Source organism: Peromyscus eremicus, chromosome 16_21 (genome assembly GCF_949786415.1).
Source record: "Peromyscus eremicus chromosome 16_21, PerEre_H2_v1, whole genome shotgun sequence".
NCBI classification, from domain to species: Eukaryota; Metazoa; Chordata; class Mammalia; order Rodentia; family Cricetidae; genus Peromyscus; species Peromyscus eremicus.
The window spans coordinates 63,941,845-63,968,181 of record NC_081432.1 but is presented as its reverse complement, the minus strand read 5'-3'; the positions used below and the strand labels follow the sequence as shown (position 1 = coordinate 63,968,181).

Sequence of the window (26,337 nt, the reverse complement as noted above, 5' to 3'; positions counted from 1 at the left end):
CAGATAGTTCAGTGAGACCTTATCTCAAAGTTAAAAGTGGAAAGAGGGCTGGGGATGTACTGATGGCTTATGTTAGGGATGGAGGGTGGCAACATTAGCTCTTTTCAGAGCTCTGGCCTCCTAGCTTATCCTGGAATGTTTGGACTTGTTGGCTCCCACAAGCCAATGAGCCAGCTCCTTAAAACGAGTCTCTCTCTCTCTCTCTCCCTCTCTCTCTCTCTCTCTCTCTCTCTCTCTCTCTCTCCACACACACACACACACACACACACACAGACAGACAGACACACACACACACACACACACACACACATGTCTCCACATCCCATAGCCTACTGATTTTCCCTCTGAGATGCTGGCTCTATCTGAAGGTCTCGGTGGAAGGGAAGGGTTACAAGTGGTGTTTCAGTGCACAAAGGATCTGTGGTGGGAGGGCCCTGGTGTGTACACCAGCAAGTCGTGGCTTAACCTTACTTACCTTGAGGTCGTAGTCCACAGTGAGAGGCAGGACTGGAGCGGGGAAGGCCTCCAGGCCTCCAGGCCTCCAGGCTGGGTCTGATCATTTCCGAGTCTCCTCTCTGGTACTGGAGCACAGTCTACAGAGCCTGGTGATGGAAGGCAGAGGGCGAGAAGGCTGCTTCCCACAAAGTTCTGGCTGTTTGTGGAATGGCAAGGGGCTTGCCTGGTGAGTTAGTGAGATGGAGCACTATCCGGTTCTGGCCCCAAGGCCAGATGTGATTGAGCATGATGCAAGACAGGTGGGCCCTGTGGGTTGAGCCTGGCTACTTCCAGGCCAGTGGGGCCACCACAGATGCTGAGGAAGGGCAGGCCGAGGGGCAAGCTTCTCTTTCTCTTTGGACTGCATTCTACAGTAGGATCACAGAATGGATCTATAGCTCCAGGTCACAGAATGTCTTCTGGATTTGGAGACAACTGTCTGGGAGTCACAGGTGAGATTTTCCCAAGCAGGTTCATTTATGGCAAGAAGGTATGGTTGCTAAGAGGGAGATGGTGGTATGCATGTATATTTTTGGTCACATGCATCAGAACCATTAATTGGGACTCCAGATTTTATGCCCCAGCAACAGTGAATTTACTCACAGGGTGGGAGGACGAAGTATAGTTTTACATTTTTAAGGGAATCTAACAATATCTGTGAGATATCTTCCTGGCTTGAGGCAGTTCACTTGACATCACATCCACATTGAACTCTGGGGTGGTTGTTAAGACAATCACTGTGGAACAGAAAATTAGGATGGTGATCTCCAGTGTGGCTTTGATGTTTGGGAAGCTGGGTGGTGTCTGGCTTTTAGGAAGAGTCAATAAGTAATTGGCATTACTTAGGAAGGGACAGATTTCTTTTCTTCCAGTATAGATGTACTATATTCCCAAAGGGTCTAGTTATGAGGCTAGACACATTAAGTTGTTTGAGTTTCTAGCAGTTAGCAAATGTACTGTTAGGAATGCTTTAGCCTCGGGCTGCCACTCAAAACACAGAGAAACACTAAAGACACTCCCCACCTGCACTGAGGAAGCTAGAATCTCTGCTGCTGTGGACACATAGGGTGAAAGGAGAGTAGGGACCACAGGACAGAGAGATGGCAAGGGCGTAGAGGCTGTGTCCCAAACGTTACATCTCTGCAGAAAATGAAACGTGGGAAGGAAGTGAGGTGAAAGACCTGCCCTTGCTGAGCCCAGGTGGGGGCACAGGGGAGCTGTCTGTGCTTTCCATATGTTCCAAGTGGTGTATAATTAGAATAATTCGAGGAGAGTGAGACAGGAGGAGGGCCCAGAATAGCAGTTCCTGGATAGGGGTGTGATACATTTGGGAGGGTGGCAGAAGAGACCAGGAAGGGTGTCTGAGGCAGGGAGGTTCAAGAGATTAGAAGTGGAGAGCAAGAGCTGTCCTCTGGGCTGCTTCTCAGGCCTGGGCGGAAGGCTCGGGAGAGACCTGGGCCTCCTGGGTCCCACTGGTAAGGAGTTAGAGTGGGTTGCAAGGTGGAGGAGGACTCCCTTTGCCCCACAGTATTGATTTCTAACCTGGAGGCATGCTAACTCAACAGCTGGCCCTTGGAGCCCATCAGGTAGGTACTGCAGGAATAAAAGCTCGTGCATTGTGAGGTTGGGCTGTGGGTACCACTGCGGTCCATCTTGCTCTCAAGTCATTCACTCTGAGCACAGCCAGCTGTAAAGACACACCCTGAGCCCTGTAGCATGTCCCCATGGCAGGGAACTGGGCCCCTCCCCACAGCCAGCATCAGCTCTGTGTCATGTAGAGGGATGGTCCCTTTCAGTATGTGTACTGGCTGGTTGTGTGTCAACTTGACACGAGCTAGAGTCATCAGAGAGGAAGGAGCCTCGGCTGAGGAAATGCCTCCATGAGATCCAGCTCTAAGTCATTTTCTTATTTAGTGATTAATGGGGGAGGGCCCAGCCCATGGTGGGTGGTGCCATCCCCAGGCTGGTGGTCCTGGGTTCTATATGAAAGCAGGCTGAGCAAGCCATGGGAAGCAAGCCGGTAAGCAGCACCCCTCCATGGCCTGTGCATCAGTTCCTGCCTCCAGGTTCCTGCCCTGTTTGAGTTCCTGTCCTGACTTCCTTCAATAATGAACAGCAGTGTGGAAGTGTAAGCCAAATAAACCCTTTCCTCCTCAACTTGGTTTTTGGTCAGGATGGTGTTTCCTCACAGCAGTAGAAACCCCAACTAAGACAGAACACAATCGCCTTCTGCCTAGCCAACATATATTTTGTGGTTTTTCTTGGGGTGTTGGGGATGGAACCACTCCTAGACCTCTGGGTACCAGCATTTAACAGCTTTCTCTTGATTCCAAAGAACAGCCAAGGTTGAGAGCCTTGTTGCAGCTGGAGCTTCACAAATGTCACTGTATCTCAGGTCTTTAGGATCCTGAATTTGATTCACAGGCTCTGAGTGGGGCTTGCAATGCTGCATTTCTGGAGAGCTCCCTGGGGATGCTGGCATGCTGGGTGAAGGACTGCTGTTTGAGTAGTGAGCTCTTCCCAGAGGAGCTGTTCTTGCTGGGGCTGGCTGAGGTGGAGGCAGCCGCAGAGCTGAGGTGGTAGGTGACACATTGGCGTGGTGCAAGGCCAGAAGTGTGGGTTTTCTTTTTTAATAGGAACACCCTGGCATTAGTTTACTTTTGTTGTGTAACCAGTTGCTCCCAAACCTTGGCAACCCTGGTGCTCCACTGGGCAGCCTGTCATACAGGAGTGGGGCTTTCCATTAAACTTCCTGGATCAGCCATCTAGGAATGTGTAGCAAATTGTTCTCAAACTCAGGCTTGAAAGAACGAACACTATTATCTCACAGGATCTATGAACGGACTCCAGAAGGGACTTACCAGGTGACTGACTCAGGGTCTGTCGTGAGGTTCGGGACAGGGAGCTAGAGTGTAGCTCAGTGGTAGAATACTTCCTGGATGGCAGAGTGTCCTGGTACCACCCCCAGCACCCAAGAGCATCCCTCTGCGTGACACTGAGCTGATGCTGGCTGTGGGGAGGGGGTCTCTCAGTTTCCTGTCATGGGGACATTCTACACGACAGCATGACAGCTGGGCTATACTCATAGTGAATGACTAGAGAGCAAGATGCCACCCGGGTTCCACAGCCCAGCCTCACAATGCATGTGCTGTTATATCTGCATTATCCAATGGGTTCAAGGGGGCAGCTGTATGTCAGGTGAGAAGGGAGCCAACAGGAGAGTCACTGAGGGCTGACTCGGAGGCTGGTTGTGATGTCCTGTTGGGAAGAAAAATGTATGCTCAATACAGAATACCTGAAACTCACTCATGATTGAATGCCCCAAAGGAATGTTCTAATAACGTGATCTACGTAGAGAGAGAATGTGGATCTTATGTACAAATAAACATGGAGGTACCTCAAGTACTGGTGCCACATAATCATACCGTCATGATTGTTTTTTGCCTTTGGTCGTGGATCATGAGTGCCCACAGTAGGTAGTTTCATCTTCCTTTGCTCTCTTAGACGGTGTTTGCCAGGCACCAATAATCACACCACTGGGATAGGTGACTGAGGTTTCAAGTTTCCATTGCTATTTCTTGGTTGAAAGAGATGCTATCCTGTAAGGGTTTCTTCATTAGGATCCTCTGTTCTTACCTTGAGTGACTGAAGGATGCCATGGACACTCACGTCTCAGCAGCAGCAGCAGCCTGGAATGGCCCACCTCTGTCAGTGTGTCATTTACCATTTGTTAAAGTTAGCTTTACAAGTTGTCTTGGATTGGTAGCAACTTGGCAAATGAGAATTCACTGTTAATGATTCTGGTTTATATTTGAAAATGTAACTGCAATGATTGTTCCATTCTTTAAGTAGGGGCATGCATAGTGGTAGTTAATAGGGGCAGCAAGCCTGGTGGCAGCAGCTGGGGGACTTTTAAGAAGGCCATCCTTCTGAAATGGGCTGTAGTGTCCCCCAGGCATCTTGGGAACACATCAGAAGCCAGTCAGACATGCTTGCAAAGTAACGATTCCAACACTGAATAACAAGCGTCATTCAACCCTATTGCGGCTGGGTGTCACCTGGAGTCAGGTCTGTGGCACATGCTCTGGTTACTGCAGTGCCCTGTGTTCTTTACATGCCTGTCTCACTGCCTGGCTCCTCCTTTTGTAGATGACCTCTGAAAGAGCAGGCCTGGCCCCTCTAGTTCTGTGTGTGCTAGTTGACTGACCCAACGTGAAAGGTGTGTTGGGTTGGTGGGAGGTTGGACAGAGTTAGAACCCGAATTCCTTCCCTCAGGAGCCCATAGCTCTTTGGCAAAGCTAGTCCATTGGTTACCACAGTAACCCTGATGTAGCCTTGATCACAAAAGAGTTGACTTTGTAGAATGTCGTCACCTGAGGTCCCTGGCATCCCCCTGCAGTAAGGGACACAGAGCCTCATTGCTCCCGGAAAGCTTCTGGCTCCTTTAGGGAACTGGATCACTTTGGGCTGTTTTCTTTGTTGCACCACAGGAGTGGGGAGAGAGCCCCCCCCCCCCTTGCTTAGAAGGCCTCATGGAAAGTCTTCTTGGTCCCACTGCTAGGGAGAGCTATACACGTAGTCACAGGGATGCCTTCTGAGATGTGGACAAGGAAGGAGACCCCTGAATGACTATCCAAGGAACCTGGAAGGGCAAAGCTCGGGGATTCCCTGAGCCAGGAAGCACTGAAGAGTCCTCCTCAGAAACGAGTGATTTGTAGCTGTGTGGCTCTGGATCCTCTGGTACTCACTTTGTAGTCCAGGCTGGCCTTGAGCTCACAACAATCCTCCTGCCTCAGCCTCTCAAGTGCTGGGATTCCACCTGGCTAGCCTGTGTCCCATTTGGAAACCAGGAGAGTCAGCCACTCCTGAGCCACCTGGTGTGACAGGGCTCCCCACTGGTGGGTCTGGCTGTTGGTCTCCCAGGGGTTGCTCTGTGAGAGCTGGCCTCCCTACTTGTGTAAAGAAAGCTTTGGCCATCAACATGGCCGTCGGCCACCCACAGCCGCTCTAGGGGTGTCAGCCCTAGGTGGATGAAGACTCACTTCACAGCTGGCCTCTCATTACTGTTTATAATCAGCTACCCCTGGAAACATGGTCGATTTTCTTCAAGCATGATCTGTGACCTCTGATTTCTGGCCACAGCTCACAGGTTAGCTCCAGACAGACATGCCTGCTGTAAATACTGCCTTTGTTTTCAATCTAGAAAGCTTGGATGTGGCTCTGACGTGGCCTGGGCTCGCAGGTACTGTGAGATGAAGTCTATGCTACCAGTGTCTTAAGGTGTGGGTGTGGGAATTGGTGCCCACGCTGGGGCAGGTCAGGCAGTCACAGGGCTAGGACTCTGGGGGCAGCAGACACCCCACTGTCCATTTCAGGAGAGTCATCAGATTTTGGAGTCAGGCTTCCTGGAGATCTTACCCCAGGGGAGACATGTTTCAAGTGAGCCTCCCTGCCCAGTCCCACAGAGGAGTGTGGTCACGGCATGCAGGCGTGGACTCTTGTTTGAATTTGTCCCACTCCCCAGACTTCTCCCTGTGCCCCCGCTGTCCCTTGAGGATTCTGGTAGGAACACCTTTGGCTGCCTGGAAAGTTCACAAAGCTCTAAGCTGTCTGGGTCATGGTTGACCTTCCTCTCCAAAGCAAGGCTTTTCTGAGCTGCTTGGGCATAGCAGGAAGCCGGCCTTGTTTTGACAGAGGTGGGAGTTGTGAGTGCAGGAAGGAAATAGAAAGCACAGAGTTTTGCCCTGAGGGACAAGCAAGGACCCTGAATACAGAGAGAAGGGGAGTTGTTCCTCAAAAGCAGATGCGCACACTCCAAGAAGTGAATCTTCTAGGCTTGAGACTCCAAAGATCCAGAAATGACAGGTTTGTTGCCGGCTGGGATTCTATCCTTTCTGTGTTTAAAGAGGTGAATGATTTAGCCAGAGTCACCTGACCCCAAACACAGTCCTTTGGGGTAAGTTTTGTTCAGAGACTTCAAGTTAGCAACCATCAGATAGAAACCTTAAAATCAGTTGTGATTTGGAAGTCTGAATAGAAAATTATAGATGAAACTAAGTCATAATAAATGAGTGGCTGCCAGGAATTTCATTCAGTATCCTTCCCATGAAGATGTATTTGTGGTTTTCTAGATAGTTCTAGAGCTGGGGCGTAAGTTGGTAAAGTGTCTGTCGTGCAAGCAAGAGGACCTGAGTCCACATCCCCGGCACACATACGGAAAGTTGGCTGAGGGACGGGTAGAGACAGGCAGATCCCTGCTGCTCGTTGGCCAGCCATGCTAGCCAGTCACCATTCTAGCCAAGTAGAGAGCTCCAGGTTCAGTGAGAGATCTTGTCACAGAAAATAACGTGGAGATTGGTAGAGGGCTCCTGTCACCTGATGGCAACCTCTGGCTTCTGCATGTACATGTGACGTGTCTATACACCACATGAACACACAAGCACACGTATGCACAACAGTTCTGATATCCGAGGAGGAGCCTGCTGGGGCTTCAGTGGTTGGTAGAGAGCACTTGGTGGCATGGAGAGCCCTACTTCACGTCTTGTTATCGGGTGACTTTTCTTTGCTGGCCTTCTGTGTTCTCATCCTGTGCCCAGAAGGACACAGCTGTGTCCAGTGTGGAGAGCAGCCCTTCCTGTTCTGAGCTCTGTTGTACACACGGTGCCCTGGGGGAGACCCTGGCACCCGATGACAGACCTGCTCTAAACACTGCTTTTGCTCTTCACTCTGGAAGACTTGGCACCACTGGGGAGCAACACCATGTTTTGCCTAATGTTGTGGGATGTTGCACGTGTTGTGTGCATTTAAAAAATCATTTTATGTAGTTTTGAACTTTTAGCGAAATTTAGGCAGGGGAAGAAACACAATTTAATAAACAGACTGCTCACTGAACACACCCAGAAGTCCTTCATGCTCCTAAGATGGCCAGTTTTAGCTTGTGACACTGGAGCATGGCTTTTCTGTCGAGGGACTCTAATATGTGTTCTTTTGTTTGTTTGTTTTTGGTGTGTGTGTGTGTGTGTGTGTGTGTGTGTGTGCACATGCGTGTTTATTTGTCACCCACTTTCTTGCCTTGTTTCTTTTGTTTCAGTCACTGTGGTGGGTTGAATAAGAATGGCCCCTGTAGGCTCATGTATTTGAATGCTGAGTCACTGGGGAGTGGCACTACTTGAGAAGGACCCGAAGGTGTGGCCTTGTTGGAGGAAGTGTCCCTGGGGGAAGGCTTTGAGGTTTCAGAAGCCCAAGCCAGGCCCACTGTCACTCTCTATTCCACTGCCTGCGGATCAAGATGTAGGACTTTCAGCTACTTCTCGAGCACCGTGTCTGCTTGTGTGCCACCATGCTCCCTGCCATGGTACTAACAGACTAACCCTCTGAAAGTGTAAGCAAGCCCCCACTTAAGTGCTTTCTTTTATAAGAGTTGCTGTGGTCATGGTGTCTCTTCACAGCAACAGAGCATTGACTAAGACAGTCACCATGCTGTCATATGCATTCTTTAGTTCCTGCATTTCCCTTGATTTCTGATTCTTCAATGCATGAGTGTATTCCAATGTACAGAACCCCCTGCAAGGTCATCAGGTGGTTCTGAGTAGCGGGACCATGGGTATTCCTGTGCCTTGGGATGCCCACATGCACACATTTTTGTTGGTACAGGTCTAGGAGGATTCACTAGATCCCAAGACAGGTGTGTATGCAGCCTCCCCACACATTGCCATATTCCCAGACTATCTCACTGACAGGATGAGCAGGAGAACTCCATTTGCTCTGGTTTTAGTTTTTACAATTTGAAGATGTGAAAACATTGGTGACCTGATTTGGTAGCATTTATTAATATAAGAGATATTTATTAGGGAAATTTTATGCAAAAACTAGCATATTCTGAATTATAAACCAGATAATTAAAACATAAAATTGGGGGCTGGAGAGATGATTCAGCAGTTCAGAGCCCTTGCTACTCTTGCAGAGGACTTAGCACCCACATGGCAGCTCACAACTGCTTATAATCCAAGTTCCAGAGGGTCTCAGCCCCTCTTCTGGCCTCCATGTGCACACATGGTGCACAGACATACATGCAGGCAAATACTTATACACATCAAATTCAAAATAAGTAAATATTTAAAGCAAACAGAAAGGTTGAATCAAATCTTGAGCAGCTCTGTACCCTCACCAGAACTTGGCACGGACTGAAGATCCCTTATGCTTCGAGACAGAAGCATTTCAGATTTCAGAGTCTTGGATTTGGAGATATTTGCATAGACTTTACCAGTTGAGCCCCCTCATCTGAATTTCCAAAGTCCAAAATGCTCTGAAATTCAGACTTTTTCAACATCAACTCTCAAAAGGTTTCAGGGGATGGCTAACCTGTACAGGTGGCTGGTCTAGCCTCCACTCTGTCCCTGTGGCCCTCCTGCCATTTCGCTGGTGAGAAGGAGACTGGAGTTTTTCATCGGTTCCTTGATCATCTGTGTGCATCCACACTGTACCATGCTCATTGAGGGTATCTGAAGATCACTGCTGTATTCTGTCTTTTCCTTGCTGATCTGAGGTAGAGTTTGGATGAATGCACTCTGCAGAGCTCGGTGGTGTAAGAACTGACCCCCATTAGCTGGAGAGAGACGATAGCAGCATCCCCTCCCAGCTCTGCTTTGGTGAGCATGGTGGTAGCATAAGCTTTGTTCAGTGCGGTCCAAGTGTCTACACAGTGAGAGTCGGAGCTGCTTGGCCTGCACAGTGTACCAGTGCTCTGCAGGCAGCTTGGCCAGTCTCTGGACCCCTCCACACTTTGAATGTGTTGTGAAGAACAGACAGCTTTAACCTGAATCTGTGCCCTCTCTCCTGACTCCTTTTGTGTTTAGGTCTTCTCTTGCCTGTCCCCTCCACACTTCTCTGCAGGACTCTGTAGGCCAATCATGGCCAACTGGGATGCCATCCACTTGGCTTGTCTTTCCCCCACTGATGTAGCACTGCCATGCCCAGTTGTGAAGGTTGCTCACAAGGGGTTAAGTGGGGGCTTAGGTCTAGCCTCTACTCCCTAGGCCACAGCTAGGGCAGGACTGCATTCCTTGGAGGACAAGGCACCCATCATCTTGTACCTCTCACAAAGGCACTTTGGGCAAGCCAGACTCTGGCTTTCTGACCTTTTAGGCCTAGGATGACAGATTCCACAGCCTGCCCCTCCCCTTCTACCTCATCCTTTACTCTTGCAGGCTCTCTGTCAACTCTGCATGCCCAAATCTGTGTAGCAGAGCTCACTTTAGCTCCTCCAAGTTCCTGCGAGCCTTGTGCTGGGATCTCACAGGCCCTCCTTTCCAACCAGACTAGACTCTTGGAAATGTGCAGTAGTGAAGGACGCTGTGCACTCATGGGCTCTTGTAGTCCTGTTCTGGTGCTCCCAGGCTCCACTTCGCCAGGGTGCTGGTCCCAGCACTCAGGAGCCTCCTTCCATTGCTTTCTGCTCCCCCCTGCACATGGCAGGAGCTTGCTTTGCATGGTTCCTCCAGCAGCCCCCTCACACATCAACTGTTTCGTGTGTGGAATGACCAAGTAGTTCCCAGGTTATCAGTTCACACAGACGGCACATAAATCATGTGTGCTCCGGTTCTTGGACACTAATGCTCCCTTATTAAGGCATAAGTCAGCCTTCCGGCTCCTATCCATTCTCTCTGACTTCTTTTTTAATTACTACAAAGTAGAGGCTGGTCACGGCTGTGCCACTTGTCTGCTTCCACTCTCCCGTCCATGCCCTTACTGCTTTTTTTGAAGTTCAGTTTGTTTTTCTGGAACTTGCCAAATTGCTTTAGGAAGCTGGGAACCCTGTGAATGGATCAGTGAAGGAAATCCTTATTTTTGGAGGAAGCAGTCCATGTGCGCGCGCGCGCGCGCGCGCGCGCGCGCGCGCGCGCGTGTGTGTGTGTGTGTGTGTGTGTGTGTGTGTGTGTGTGTGTGTTACTCTTGGCCAGTTTGTATTTTAGGGAAACATTTTCCATGGCAGATGAGTGTCCCAGACAGGAGGAGCAGTTAGTGCCTAAGGTGTGAAAGGAACCTACCTACCCACAAAGTCGCTGTGTGCATGCCATTCTGTCTGGATGAGCAGAACCTTCCCTGGCTTCCGTCAGAGAACGAGGGATCCCCACTCTCTGTTCGCTGTTCCCCATTTCCCTGCTGCCCGTGCGCGCTGCGGCCACTGATTTTCCGACACGTGCGGCTGCTGCTTGATGTCTCGCTGGCCCTGTTATGCCCGTCACTTTTCATTTTAGTCTGAAATGACTGGAGGTGGGGGAGCCGACGGTTCTTCCTGCTGTTTGCGCTGAAAAAGAAGAGAAGGGGACTATCAGACAAGGCCCATAAAAACACCAACATCCACTTTTTGAGATGTTTGAATATCAATTCCTGTCTAAATAATTGCTGTTGAGGGGAGAAAGGATGCCAGAGTTTAGAGACTGTAACAACAACTTATTATTCTCCCTTAGCAACCGTGTGGAAGGTGACACGCGTCTTGTGTTTCAGCAGATGGCCTGACAACATAATGCATGCTATTGCTTTTTAGGCCCTATTTTTTAATCATGTGTACAGATGACAGTGAGGAAGCTGCTCTGAGGTGTTATTTTCCTCAGATAGAGGAGAAAAGATACAAAGCAGGGACACTTTGGGGGTCACCCGGATCTCCCAGGATGGCTGGTAATGGCTTCCTCGTAGGAAGAGAGGTGGCTTGCTCCCCTGTGTTCAGGGCTGTATTAAGTCACGTGTGATTTCCTGAGCACTGAGATCTTTGATGTACTCCTCCAGAAAATTGGGGGTCTTTTATGCTATTGTGTTTCAAAATGATTGATAAAACACTATCTTCCCTCTGTTTTTGTTTTGTGGTCAGCTGTCGAAATGGGTTGTAGTTTGAACAAGTTGGAGAAACATGAAGAGAAGCGTCCTGGGAACATTTACTCAACTCTGAAGAGACCTCAGGTGGAGACGAAGATAGATGTGACCTATGAATACCGCTTCCTGGAGTTCACCACGCTGACGGCAGGTGAGTGCAAGGCCCGGGAGGGAGGCTGGCCGGGACACAGTGTAGGGTGAGGCCTGTCCCACAGCCTAAAAGAGGACAGTTTAGAGATCTGGGCTTCTATATCCGCCTTTACCAGAGAGTGGCTGGTTACAATAACAACACTGGAGTGAGGTGGTCCACACCAGTCATTTTAGCATTCGGGAGGCTGAGACAGAAGGATCTGGACCGCATGGCAAGACATGATCTCAAAGAAATAAACAAACCAGTCAGTCAATTACAAAGTAAAGCTATGAGTCAGCAAGCAATCCACATGGATGGGCTGAACGCAGCCCGTGGGCCAGGGACTATGTAGACTGTGTGTTAGCCACCCCTGCAGAAGAAAGTTTCCTCTGTGTTAATCTGTGTGTCCTCCACCTCCCCCAAGTTCATGTCATCACCATTTCTCTCATGCCAGTCTGGGCCAGACTTTGCCCTGGCTGACAGAGCGGGGCTGGGTCGTCTCCCACAACCAGTGCCCCAGGTCTGAGAGGACAGAATATGGCCCTGGGATAACAGGTAAAAGTTGTTCAAGTTACCACAGCAGAGTACATCTGAGCTACCTAGTGTTCAGCACCTACTGTGTGCAGTCGGTCTGCGGCTGGGAAATGCAGGAGGTTATTCTGGTAGATAGAGGACTTGTATAAAGAGCTCAGTAGGTCCACTTGTGAATGGAATGGCGTGTAAAATGGAAGAGACTCGCTCTTCCTTTGGGGTCTCAGAAAATTAGGAGCATGGGCCAGCACTTTCCCTGAATGTGTCTTAAGATATTGTTTCCTTGGGTGCCTGAGGAATACTTTAAGCTTCTGTGCATAGGAAAGAGACGGGGAAGAGCCCTCCCTGGGAAGGCTGATCCAAGGGCTGTTTGAGTAAATCACCAGGCCTCTTCGTCTGTAGGGTCGGTCCCAGTGCATAAAATAGACTTCACTGGGTGGTGTGTCCCTGTCACAGGGCTGGGTGGTGTGTCCCTGTCACAGGGCTGGGCAGTGTGTCCCTGTCACAGGGCTGGGTGGTGTGTCGCTGTCACAGGGCTGGGCAGTGTGTCCCTGTCACAGGGCTGGGCGGTATATCCCTGTCACAGGGCTGGGCAGTATATCCCTGTCACAGGGCTGGGCGGTGTGTCCCTCTCACAGGGCTGGGTGGTGTATCCCTGTCACAGGGCTGGGCGGTATATCCCTGTCACAGGGCTGGGCGGTGTATCCCTTTCACAGGGCTGGGCGGTGTGTCCCTGTCACAGGGCTGGGCGGTATATCCCTGTCACAGGGCTGGGCGGTATATCCCTGTCACAAGGCTGGGCGGTGTGTCCCTGTCACAGGGCTGGGCGGTGTGTCCCTCTCACAGGGCTGGGCGGTATATCCCTGTCACAGGGCTGGGCGGTGTGTCCCTGTCACAGGGCTGGGTGGTATATCCCTGTCACAGGGCTGGGCGGTATATCCCTGTCACAGGGCTGGGCGGTGTGTCCCTCTCACAGGGCTGGGTGGTGTATCCCTGTCACAGGGCTGGGCGGTGTGTCCCTCTCACAGGGCTGGGTGGTGTATCCCTGTCACAGGGCTGGGCGGTATATCCCTGTCACAGGGCTGGGCGGTGTATCCCTTTCACAGGGCTGGGTAGTGTGTCCCTGTCACAGGGCTGGGCGGTATATCCCTGTCACAGGGCTGGGCGGTGTGTCCCTGTCACAGGGCTGGGCGGTATATCCCTGTCACAGGGCTGGGCGGTATATCCCTGTCACAGGGCTGGGCGGTGTGTCCCTGTCACAGGGCTGGGCGGTATATCCCTGTCACAGGGCTGGGCGGTATATCCCTGTCACAGGGCTGGGCGGTGTGTCCCTGTCACAGGGCTGGGCGGTATATCCCTGTCACAGGGCTGGGTGGTGTATCCCTGTCACAGGGCTGGGCGGTATATCCCTGTCACAGGGCTGGGCGGTGTGTCCCTGTCACAGGGCTGGGCGGTATATCCCTGTCACAGGGCTGGGTGGTGTATCCCTGTCACAGGGCAGTGTGTTCCTGTCACAGGGCTGAGTGGTGTGTTCCTGTCAAAGGGCTGGGTGGTGTGTCCCTGTCACAGGGCAGTGTGTCCCTGTCACAGGACGGTGTGATGATTAGAATGAAGTGTTCTCACTTTCTGCACAAACTCTGGCGCACAGTGAGGGCTGTTTGGTATCTTCCTCACCCCGTCCTTCTCCTCTCTCCTTCTCTTCCCTTCCTCCTCACATCTCTTCTTGCTGCCTCTCCCTGGTCTAAGACCCAGTGCTTCTGGATCTTCAAGGGACGTAAACAGCTAGGCTTCTTCACAGGGGCATCTGTGCCCTTCCACATCACCACACCCAAACCCAGGGTCTTCTGCCCCCACTTGCTTCCTTCTCATGCCCTTTAAACTAATATTGGCACCTCCACCTCGCACAGGTAGACCAACCTTGGTAATTTGTGCCAATGGCTTCTTCTCACCCAGTTCCCATTCATCCTTGTCCTGTTCAGACCCATCTGATGTTCTCACTGTCAGGGTTCAGACATGCAGCGCCCATCCCCGTTTGTTGTACACTGTTGGGCCCTGGCCCCCCCCCCCCCCCCCGTTTTGGGTAGCTGTTGCCTTGCTTGCTGACCAGATGTCCTCCCTATGCTGATTCCCTGCGGGAACGCTCACCGGAGGTTCCTTGTTTGCGTATCCTGCATATTGGGTGTTAACAGCTTAGATGCAAGAATGCAGAACATCGGTAGCGAACCTCTGCCCTCCGGGGTTCTCCCACTGTGCTGTAGGCCTGTGGTCTCCTCCCGCCTTCAATAAACGGCATTTGGCGTTCTGCTTGGGCGAATGTCTCTGTTTTTTGATCCCCAGTCCCTGGCTCGGACGCGGTGAACGGGTGGTGGTGGCATGGGCATTACCACAACAGTACACTTGGTCCCCAGCTGGTGGCACTGTGTGGGGAGGTGTTGGGGACAGCGGGAAGTGGGGCCTGACTGAGACAGTGGTCAACGGGAGCACACCTCAAAAGGTCACACCTGGTCCATCCCTGCTCAGAGTCCTGACCACCGCGAGATGAGCAACTTCTGCCGCTGACTTTGTCTGAGGGAAATGCCCTGATTGTGGGGACACTGAGGCTGTGGGAGATTCTTTTCCTCTCTCTTGTAGTTTTTGCACCTTAGTTGTGTTTCTTTCATATTAAGAAAGTGGTTGCTCACACTTGTCATCCCAGCAGGAGGATGCTAACAGTCTGAGACCTGCTCTGAATGTGCATGGTCCCATCCCGAGAGCTGGGAGGGGTCGGGGAGGGCAGGCATTCTCTCCCTGTGCGTCCTGGCTGCCAGAACGTGAGCCGCTTCGTTCCTCCACACCGTTGTTCCATGAAGGACTGAGGCCTCTGATCCTGTGAGCTAAAACGTCTTTCTTCTAGACCTACCAGTGTGGTTGGAGTCAGCCAGGCAGGCCATGATCACGAGAGGGTAGGGAGGACGGAGTCAGTGGACATAACCCAGAGGTACCACTGTCTACGTGGGAAGCTGCAGGTGGTCCGGCTGGGTTGGAGCATGGCCTCTGGGAGCAGTAAGTGGCAGTTATATGGTAAGATGGCTCAGTCAGTAAAGTGTTCGCTGTGTAAGCACAGGATCCGAGTTTGATCCCCAGAACCAGACGTGGTGGTACTGGGGAGCCTTTGGTGTTCTCCAGCTAATTGTTCCAGCTGAATTTGTGAGCTCCAGGTAAAAATGAGAAACCTTGGGTCAAAAATCAAAGCAGAGAGACACTGAGGAAACATCCAAGATTGACCTTTGGCCTCTATGTGCACTCATGACCTCACATATACAGGCACCTGCACGCAGACATGAACATGTGCATACACACACACACACACACACACACACACACACACACACACACAAAACTTCATATATACAGGCACCTGCACACAGACATGAACATGTACACACACACACACACACACACACACACACACAACCTCACATATACAGGCACCTGTATGCAGATATGAACATGTACACACACACACACACACACACACACACACACACAAAACCTCACATATACAGGCACTTGCACGCAGACATGAACATGTGCATACACACACACACACACACATATATACACACGTGCACACACACACACACATCATCGTAGTTGTTAATCTGATGAATTTTGATCATCAATCAAAAGATGAAGAAAGCTGGATTTTGGAAAGACTTTTCTGAGTTTGGATGGAAGAGTGGAAGGGAAACATTAAGGGAAAGAACACTATTTGGAAGTTGTTGTGGTCACCAGACAAGGAGCAGGTGGCCCCAGCCAGGAAGGGGCCATGGGGACAAGAGAAGTGTGGGGGTGCGTAAAAAGTCAGGAACAGTCCTGGGATTGCCAGGCACATGGGCAATGGTGTGAGGTTACAGAGTGGGCACTCTGACCATGCCTTAGGCATCCATCATCTGGAGCACCAAGAGTTGGGAAAGGGATGACTTCTCCTTACATCCATCTTTATTTGCTCGTTTTTTTCAGAAGTTGTGATTGCCTTGACAGGCAGTAAGTAGGACGTGAGAGCTGAAGCACGTGGTTCAGCTGTTGTGTGGGCCTTGCCTGTGGCACGGGACATCGGGCACACGACCAGCCTATTGTACACTGTGCATTGTAGCTAGAATTTTCTGGTCCTGCCTGGTCCACGGTCAGGACAAATCTCTCTCACCCGCCAGTCCCGCAGCCACTCAGACCCAACCAAGTAAACACAGAGACTTATATTGGTTACAAACTGTATGGCCGTGGCAGGCTTCTTGTCATCTAGTTCTTCTATCTTAAATTAACCCATATCTATTAATCTATAAGTTGCCACATGGCTCGTGGCTTACTGGTACCTTACATCTCGCTTGTCATGGCGGCGGCTGGCGGTGTCTCTCTGCCTCAGCCTTCCACTTCCCAGAATTCTCCTCTTTCCTTGTCCCGCCTATACTTCCTGCCTGGCTACTGGCCAATCAGCATTTTATTTATACAGAGCGATATCCACAGCAGTGCATACTGTTTCAGTGACTTGAGCGATCTTGTTGGGACTCCTCTGTATACAACAAAACACACCCACATTAAGCATGCAGTGTTGATAAATGGAAACATCTTCAAAGCTGCTGCCACATTCAGGACAGGGAACTTTTCACAGGTGTGGCGGTCCTTTTACCCTGGCGTGCCACTAATGATGCATGAGGGTTCTGGGTTCGAGGCCCCAGACAACTATGACCTTTTGCCCCTTGTGTTTGCTTTGCTCCATTTCCACTCTTCCCTTCTGAGCAACATGTAATGGCACTCTCCAGTGTGCCAGCTTTGGGGTCTGCTCCTTTCATCTGGCCCTCTGAGACCCCCATGCTGCTGTTGTGCGAGAGCCTGGTCCTTTGCTACCCAGCATGCACTGTCATCCCTCCATCCTTCTGTCGAACACTGGACTAGGTCCATTTGGGGCTGTTAGAGAAAAATGTTGCTGTGAACATACGTGACCAGGTCTAGTGTGTGTGTGTGTGAGTGTGTGAGAGACAGTGTGTGTATGTGTGAGAGAGCGTGTGTAGATTATGAAACAAGTATGCCAGGTGTGGAGTTGTTAGGATGTTGACATGTACAAGCTCTTAAGATGCTGCCCCACTGCTTCCCGGGGTGTTTGATCCTTCGCACATTCCCAGCAGTGACAGTGGGAATGGCTGGCTTACTCCTGTACATCAGTTAGACACTGACTCTGGACCTGGTGGTGTGTTATTCTGTCTGTCTCTGTTTCTGTCTGTCTCTATCTTTCTCTGTCTCTCCGTCTCTGTCTCTCTGTTTCTGTCTGTCTCTGTCTTTCTCTGTCTCTCTGTCTCTGTCTGTTTCTGTCTGTCTCTGTCTTTCTGTCTCTATCTCTGTCTGTCTCTGTCTTTCTCTGTTTCTCTGTCTCTGTCTCTTTTTCTCTGTCTAAGACAGAGTCGCCCCAGCTGGCCTGGAGTTTGCTAGGTCATCTGGGCTGGGCTCATCCGTGCAGCAGCCCTTCTGCCTTAGCTTCCTGAGTGCTGGGATCACAGGCATGCGTCACCATCATGCCTGTGTGATCCCAGAGGGGGAGCCCAGGGCTTTGTGCGTGCTAGGTGAGCACTCGGCCAGCTGACCTGCATCTCTAATTCGTGTTTTTATTATTATTATGACTCCTTTGAACAGAGAAACAGCACCCATGTAAGGCAGACTTAGCTTCTTTCATCAAATTGAAAAGTAGACAGAAATGGAGCTAGCAGAGTCAATGAAAGTAATCAGCTGTTGGTCCCCAAGCTGTCAAAGGTTGCTGGAATGGTGCCTGTCTTCTGAACGGTGCCATAATGCCCCCACCCCACTCTGGGCTTCCTGGATCCCCGACTCTCTCGCCCTCTATGGCAAGTGTGAACTAAATTGAGAGCTCTGACCAAAGGCTCTGATGTCCTTTCTGCCCCACTGCCCGGGCGCACCTTCAAGCTTGTCTCCTTTCCCCCTTCTGTTCCTGTAAACTGTCCCCATGACACACAGCACAATTCCCACAGCAGGCCCCATGACCACATTTTAAAATTCCCCTGCCTGTGGTTTTCCTGCCAAGGGCTCCAAAAGAGCTGGCTTTGGGAATTTTTCTCTTACTTTATGCTGACCAGACTTATACTTGATGTTTGCTGTCTCCCGTCCTTAAATGCTGTGTGTGAATTTTGTTTGGTTGTGATAGGAACACAGGGGACGTTTGTTGTTCAAAACATGCATGCTGTGCAATGAAACATAGACAAGTCCTCTGTCATTCAGCTTCTGATGCGGCCAGCTTTAGCCCAAACACCAGTGCCCTGGAATTTGTCCTCTCACCAGACTGCATTCCCCTCACTGTTTGGAGAAAGACTGATCCTGGAGGATGCGCCACAGTTTTTTTTTATCACACTCTGGAAATTAATTTATCATCAGTATTGTTGTTGCTTGGCCTTGAGTTTTCATGTTACTGGTGAGTTTAAAAGCCCTGGTGCTATTGCCCAGGGGTGGAGGTGCAGAGCCCTGCTCTGCAAACAAGGCTGCCTGGGAGTTGTCCAGGGCTGGTTGGGCCCCAATCCCCAGGACCTTTGAACCTTCATTAAACGAGTATAAGGTAGGGAAAGGCTACTGGCCAAGGACCCCAGCTGAGAACTTTCTGAGTGGAGGTGGTGCCAGTGGCAGTGTTGGTACGAGCTTGTTAAGATAAAATATGTCCAGTAATTACAAATCCACCTAGACATAAGCCATCATATACTTTATTTCCTTAAGTGACTTATATTTGGGAGGACGTAAGACAATCAATGCAATTATTCTTTTAAAATGTTTTTATTCCATTTATTAGTGAGTGTGTGTGTGTGTATGGGTGATATGGGTGTGCACAGGTCACAGGTGTGTGTTGGAGTTTAAAGACAGCTGTGGGAGCTGTTTTTTCTCTCTCACCACATGGATCCCAGGGATTAAGCTTGGGTCACTGGGTCAGCAAGCACCCTTATCTGCTGACTCATTGGCCCCAATTAATTTATTTCTTATTTTTGAGACAAGGCCACATGATATAGTCCTGGTTGGCCTGTAACTCACTATGTAGATCAGGCTGGCTTCCAGAAATCTACCTGCCTCTGCCTCTTGAGTACTGGGATTAAAGACATGCCATATCATCCCCAAACCCAGTACAATTATTTTTAAACTTGGTTTACAAACTTGCCATACCCCTGCTGTGTGCCAGATCTACTCAGTTCATCCTGGAAAGGGCCCAGGCCTTGGTCCCATTGAAGCTGCAAGGGATGCAGCTCCATATCTACTCAGTTCATCCTGGAAAGGGCCCAGGCCTTGGTCCCACTGAAGCTGCAAGGGATGCAGCTGAGGCTGGAGTTGAGCAGGAAGGCATACCTAGCGATGTGTGTGGACATCCTAACAGATGATGCGTCAGTGGGTGACAGTGTGCAGAGTCTTTCTTTCCTCGGCCCCCAGGGCTGCTTGAGCCTCCTGCAGTTGTCTCTGTTCCCGGTCTTTTCCTGAGCCATGGTGTGTAGCGTAGGCTGGGCCTTTCTAGTAAGCAGGTAGTGCTGTGAAGGTACAAGTTCACCATCATTACAAGGAGTCTCCCTCGGGGCTGGGCTTTCAGGAAGCCCCTCAGAAAGGAGGAAGCTTGTGCTGAGTTGAAGGAGCGAGTGGACCCAGATATGCCTTGATGTGGTATGCAGGGCTGGTTCCATGATGGGAAGAAGCAGGGGTGTAAAGGGTCAGGAAGAAAGTTCTGTTTTCTGGCCCTGGGGTGCTACTGGGAGAAGAGGGTGAGTGAAGTGAGGGGGTGCTGGCTTTCCTGGTGCCAAAGCCACTTCAGACCCTAAGGTGCCTTGGGGAGATGGAGTATGCACAGGAACAGCTGGGTTTCACATGCAGCCAGAATGGGGGCCCAGCAGTTCTCCAGGTCTGATCCCTCATCTTGTAGAAATGCAAAGTCTTGGTCCCCGCTCCAGATGCCGTGAAACATAAAATAGTCCCTATATGACAATCCAGTGGATGCTGCTGAAGTTTGAGAACAACTGGGCCAGAGGTTCTTCCAACTACAGTGGAGGGGTACACCGGGGAACTGCACAGAAGAGTGATTTGAGTTGTGTGCAGCAGCGTGGATGAGACTAAGGATTGGCAAGGAGGCTATGGGGTCCAGCTGAAGGTAGAGCATGGGACATGCAAGGAACAGGTTTCTGTTGACCTTTTAGCCAATGTGCTGGGTCTTCTGACAGCTTGCTCTTGACTCAGGAGCCTTGGAGAAAGTGAATATCTGAACCGTCACCCTCATCCAGGGCTGGGGTCCAGAGCTCAGGGCCCCGCTCAGCATGGGCAGTCTACTGCCCAGTCACGTCTGACATCTAGCCAGGCCTCCTTTTACAGTACTGTGGCTTTCACATTTCAAACTAATTGCTCATTTAGAGGCAGCCTGGGGGCCATGGCCTCAGATCATCTCTGGGAGCCTTTGCCTTGATAGGTATCAACTGCCTCTGTTCCCTCACCTCCTTCCTTACTCCCTGACAGGCTAAGAACCACAGAAATTGCCTGGGATCCACAATTAGCATTAATGGACTTGACTTGTCCCATCAGGCATTTCTGGGGTTAATGTCTGTCAAGATGTACAAGGCTGCCCCTGACCTGGAAGCTATGGAAAGGAAGGGCAAGCATGGGTAAGACTTATGTGCATTACCTGAGGGTTCTTAGTGAGAGAGGCTTTCACCACGGGGTTCCTTTAGCTAGAGCCTGGAGGACCCTGAAGTGTTTGTTTTGACACTCATGAATGAGGCATTTACCTCTCTCTAAACATGATACCTACAGCTTTGTAAGGGAACAGACTCTAATCCTTGCTGCTTTGCAGAGGAGCTGAGCAAGTCACTGATGCACATTTTTACAGGTAAAAACAAACCTTGAAACAAAACATCAGTGGCTGTGGGTGGGGGAAGGTGGATCTATACAGGAGACCAGAGCATCCTTTGAGAGGAAAGCTTGGAGCCTGACATTTGAGCCCGGGTTTCACTTTTTACATCCTTCAGATGTAACATAAATCTTAAACAATCTTATTAATAATAATAATAATAATAATAATAATAATAATAATAAAAAGAGAGCCAAATATTGGGGTAAAAGCTGAAAGATCAGAGAAAATAGAACAAGCCAGCCACTTTCTTACCTCTAAGAAATCCTCAACCTCAACAGCATGAGTTCCTGTTTCCTCAGGCCTTACATACCTTTCGGTGTCCTGCCATATTACTTCCTGGGATTAAAGGCATGTGTCTTTCCCAAGCAAAGACAAGAGATCTCAAGTGCTGGGATTAAAGGTGTGTGCTACCACACCTGGTTCTGTTCCCAGTGTGGCCTTGAACTCATAGAGATCCAGACTGATCTCTGCCTCCTAGTGATAGGATTAAGGGTGTGTGCCACCACTGCCTGACCTGTGTCTAATTTGGTGGCTGGCTCTGTCCTCTGATCCTCAAGGCAAGCTTTATTAGGGTACAAAATATATCACCACATCCAGAGCTAGAGCTGATTCTCCTCATAATGGCACACAGCTGTCAGTCCTCTGCATTTTGGCTTTGCTGGTGAATCCTTGTAGATCACCCACTGTGACAGGAGCCACAGGTGGGAGTGACAAGGACAGTGATGATGATGTTAACAGCAGTGACAGGCAAGGCACCACACACCCTGCTTTATGTGGCTTTAATCCTCTTGAAGAGATCAGTGAAGCTACCCAGCATGCACTGGGAATTGTTCCTGGTCTTAAGCAATGTGGGTGGAGTGAAAGTGTAGCCCAGCCTTGAGGTTTGGGCTGGCTCAGATCTGGCATTGAAGACCAGTGCAGGCAGCTGTCCCTTTATTGTGTCCTGCTCTATGGAGAACTCACCATGTACTTTGGTGAGTCACAGCTAGTGGGGATGTGAGCAGCTACCCAGGTTGTGTTTCAGCAGGGTCCCATGTGGAGATCAGTTCATCTCTGCAGCTCTGGGGAGGCTGTTTCACTCTACAGTGATGGTCTCTTAGGGCTGGAAGGTGCTTCAGTGCACACTGCTCATCACCTGTTGGAGATCGTGTGTGTGTGTGTGTGTGTGTGTGTGTGTGTGTGTGTAGATCAGGGGATAGACAGTCTCTGGTGGTGGTCCTCAGGAATTTTTTTTTTTTTTTGACAAGGTTTCTTTCTGGCCTAGAACTCAAGGGCTGACCAGTGAGCTGGAGCCTTCATTCTGTCTCTTCAGGGCCGGGATTACAGCCATACACCACTCTCTGCTTTGGGAGAACACTTTTCTTACAGAGAATGTGAATGTTAGCTGAGAGGCCCCAGGAGCAGAGCTCTGGCTCTCCTTTGCTACTCGTTTTAAAGTAGGGCTAAGTGTGACCCCTAGCTCAGCTTCAGGAGGCCTGGCCTGAACTTTGGAAACACACCAAGCTCATAGAAAATAGACTCCTCCTTTGCAGAGAGGTGCACACAGGAGTCAGAGAGACATTTTCTTTGCTAGAAATCTGCTGTACCATTCCCAGGAGCATCGGCCTCTGTGAAGCCATCTGCTCCCAACGGTGCAATTTTCAGATCAGTTTTCTGACCCATTTTTAGGTTCTATTTCATCAATAAAGGGTTAGGCAGAGTGTGTGTAAATATTTCATTTCAGTTTGGGGAAAAGCAGCTGTTGGGTATTGTGAAGTTATTTATTCCTACCTGTTTTGGGGTCTGGTCTGGTTTCTGTAATTGCTAAGGGTTGGTTTCTATTTTGAAGACTCACATGAGGAGGTCAGTGGCATGACTAGCAAGCATAGGTCCCAGCTGAGAGGTGTGCTAGAAACAGACCCTGTTTTTAAACAGAATATGCAAAGTGTGCTCCCATAAGGAAGCTGGTTCCCATCACACCCACCTCGCAGTTTGAGATCTTCTTGGTACTAATGTGTTGTTCCACTCATACTAATGGGGGTGATGAAGTTAGACCAAAGGGGGCTGGGCATTCTCAACATTCCTTTCTTAAAGTAAAACTCTAGGTACTCTGGTCCCAGCCACTGTAAATATAGATCAAGACACAACACACAGTCTTGTGTGCTCATGGACTCAGGGGTGAGTGTGACCCGAGCAGTCAGATTCAGAACTCAGGACTCTTCTCAGTAGGATGAATGCCTTAGTGATGACTGTTATCTGTTAAAGCAAAACCAAATTGTTATTTTTTTCTATAGGAGTTCATAATAATAGCAGCCTGTCATAATTTTTATTTATTTTAACTAAAATGGAACAGAAGGACCAGCAAGATGGCTCAGTAGGTAGAGGTACTTGCTGCTAAGCCTTATGATGCAAGTTCAATCCCCAGGACCTGTGTATTGGTAGAAGAGAGCCTACTCTTGCAAGTTGTCCTCTGACCTCCATGTGTACGTCATGCCATACATGCACCCACACATCATAAGTGAACAGATAAATAAATGTAAAAAATTTAATAAACTATATATGTATTTGTGTGTATATATACATTACAAAAAAATTAAAAATGAAGTGGAACAGAAAACAAGTTAATGTTTTATGTAGCCTACTGTCTTAGTTTGGGTTTCTCTTGCTGTGAAGAGATGCCTTGACCACGGCAACTCTTATAAAGGAAACTATTTAGTTTGTACTGGCTTACAGTTCAGAGGTTTAGTCCATTATCATCATTGAGGGAAACATGGTGCTGGAGAAGGAGCTGAGAGTTCTACATCTGGATCCTCAGGCAGCAGAAGGAGGCTGTGTGGCACACTGGGCCTAGCTTGAGCATATATGAGACCTCAAAGCCCGCCTCCACAGTGACACACTTCCTCCAACAAGGCCATACCTCCTAATAGTGCCACTCCCTATGGGCCAAGCACTCAAACACATGTCTGTGGGGACCATTCCCATTCAAACCACCACACGTACTAATTCTTATCAATATGACTTTAAAGGATTCAAGAGGCTTTACCCAGTTTTACTGTGGTCCTGTCTCATTTTTGTTAGTTTACATTAACTATGCAAAATGATGGTTTTGATCATCACATTGTCCTACAGGTAGACCATGCCTTTCCACCCTATTCTTCCCGCTATCTCAGTATTATCCTAAGTTTAATCAGATTTCACCGGTTGTTGAGTTCTAGAAGAAAAGAGACCTGTAGATTTTATCTGTGAGATCGTTTTCATTGGCATGAGAAGGTAAGTGAGTGACTTCCAGGTTCATGTCCCTGTGACTAAGCCTAGAAAGTCACTTTCTTTGCAGTGTTTCAGATACCTGCCCTTGTGTCATAGGTCAGATATGCTGATAAGTAAAGTGAGGTAGGCAAGGCATGCTTCTTGAGCTTACTCTAGCCTAGCTTCTCTCCCATCTTGTGGTAGGAGCATGGTCTTAGGGGCATGCATGGATTTGTGGGGTGTCAGTTGTTGACTGGTTCATCGGCCCCTGTTAAGAGGAAGGGACTATTTTGGGAGACTCTCATGGGTATAAATTCAACATTAGTCTAGAAGCATGGAACTCATGGGGTTTGAAGAATGAATGCTGCATGTGACAGGAGACTTGTCACATATTTCTGCTTGTTGGGTAAGGGTGGGGTTGGTGGCTTTCCTTAAAGATAGAAGCAGTACGTGTCCTTTTGGAGAAGTACCAGCCTTTACTTATTGTGACCTGGTCAATCCCTGATTGCTTGGATATTTCTCTGCTGTTGGTAACTACAAAAAGGCCCTGTTAATCCCACACCAAGTGGAATCTTTGGGCCCATTCAACTGCAGCTTAGAATACCCCCGGGCTTCACTCAAGCCAGCGATCTGTGCTTCTAAGCTGGGCTTAATGGGTATGCAGAATGTACTCTGGGGACATACTTCTGGGTCTTCAGTCTGTTAGGGCTTCCTGGTGAGAAGCAATCTGGTTAGCCAGAGCCAGATGAAGCTTGTGAAAGAAAAGTTATTGCTGCTGTGTCTACTAGCCTGGGTGGATAAGAAGGCCAGAAGGATGCTGGGAGTTGATGGAAGGACAGGGGCCTCCTGGATGCGTTTCTTTATCCTCCAAATGGCTTTCCTAACTGCTTCCCTTCTTGTTACCGATTCTTGCTAATCTTTAAGTAATGACAAAGGTTTATTCCTATTCCACTATGGTTTCTTTTTTGTGATAATTTTGATTGTTTTAAGAATTTCATAATGCATATAAGGTGCTTTGATTGAGCCCACCTACCCATAGTCCCTTCCCTCTGCCATGACCATTTTCCCCTCCCAGCTTCATATGCTGCTTTTTAAAAATCCTGCTGAGGCTGCCATCTACTAAAGCAAGGGTAACCTCTCGGGGTCCCAGATCCCTGAAGAAAACTGATTCTTCTTGAGGAGCCATCAGCTGTCAGTAGTTAGGGGTGGTACTTCGTGAGCCCTTCCTTCCCATCCATGCTGGGCCCTTCCCATCCATGCTGCGGGTCACCTGTCCTGACTGTGTGGCTCTTGTCCATGCCATCACCACTATTGTAAGTTGATGTATGCCATAGCCCCATTGTGTCGAGCAAATAATGCTTCTCTACAGACACCTCCTTACCTCCGACTCTGGGAGTTTTTCTTCTCCCGCACCCTGGGGTAGGAGGGTATGATACAGATGTCTCATGTAGAGCTGAATAGTTCACAGTATCTTCTCTGCCATGTCAATGTGTGCCATGTACTACAGAAGGTAGCTTCTCCCATGAGGGTTGAGAGAGGCACTAATCAGTGTTTAAAGAAGATGAGACCTTGCGGGCAGCTTACTACTTTGTCCATTTAACGGATGGCAGTATTAGGCTCTTCCTTAGCACCTATAACCTAGCCAGTCACAGAATTTTTTGTGGGGGGTGAGAATGGGGACTCAATACCAGGTGTGAATTCTTTTGGAGCACACTTTAAATTTAAGCAGAAAGTGGTTGGTCACCCCCGAAGCGTCTGTGCCACTATTTCGGCAGTGACACATATCCCCAGGTCAGTTGCTATTGTGGCTTCAGGGTGCACACCTGAGTATGATTGCTGAGTATCTTTCTCTCTTGATGCTGTACATAGAAACTTCTAGTGCCATGGAAGCTATCAAGTAGGGATGAAGCTTCCAGGTTGGTACTAGTTCTTTTTCCATGTCCTGTAACTCAAGTATGTGAGTTTCTTCAGCAATATGATCTTACCAGAAACTGCTGGCAGTAGTTTGCAGTGTTTGGGGGTCTATAGAATGTCTTACCGTGGTTTCTTACTGTGGAATTCAGTCAACAAGTTAGATCAAAGTAACTCAAATCCAAGAGAACTTATCGTTGAGGTAAGTGCCAGAAGCCAGTATCCCAGAAAGGTAACCTCACCATGTTTTATAAACCCTCTAACTGAG

The 26,337-nt window shown here is 49.4% G+C and overlaps 1 protein-coding gene across 1 annotated transcript in view; it reads left to right on the top strand.

The window, feature by feature from the left end:
- The window catches only part of Rftn1 (raftlin, lipid raft linker 1), a 196,992-nt gene that overhangs the window by 12,772 nt on the left and 157,883 nt on the right, over nucleotides 1-26,337 (top strand). Inside the window, exon 2 of the mRNA XM_059281590.1 lies at nucleotides 11,363-11,515. Within this exon, the coding sequence (XP_059137573.1) occupies nucleotides 11,371-11,515 (145 nt within the window). The 5' untranslated portion in view covers nucleotides 11,363-11,370. The remainder of the gene's footprint in view (nucleotides 1-11,362; nucleotides 11,516-26,337) is intronic.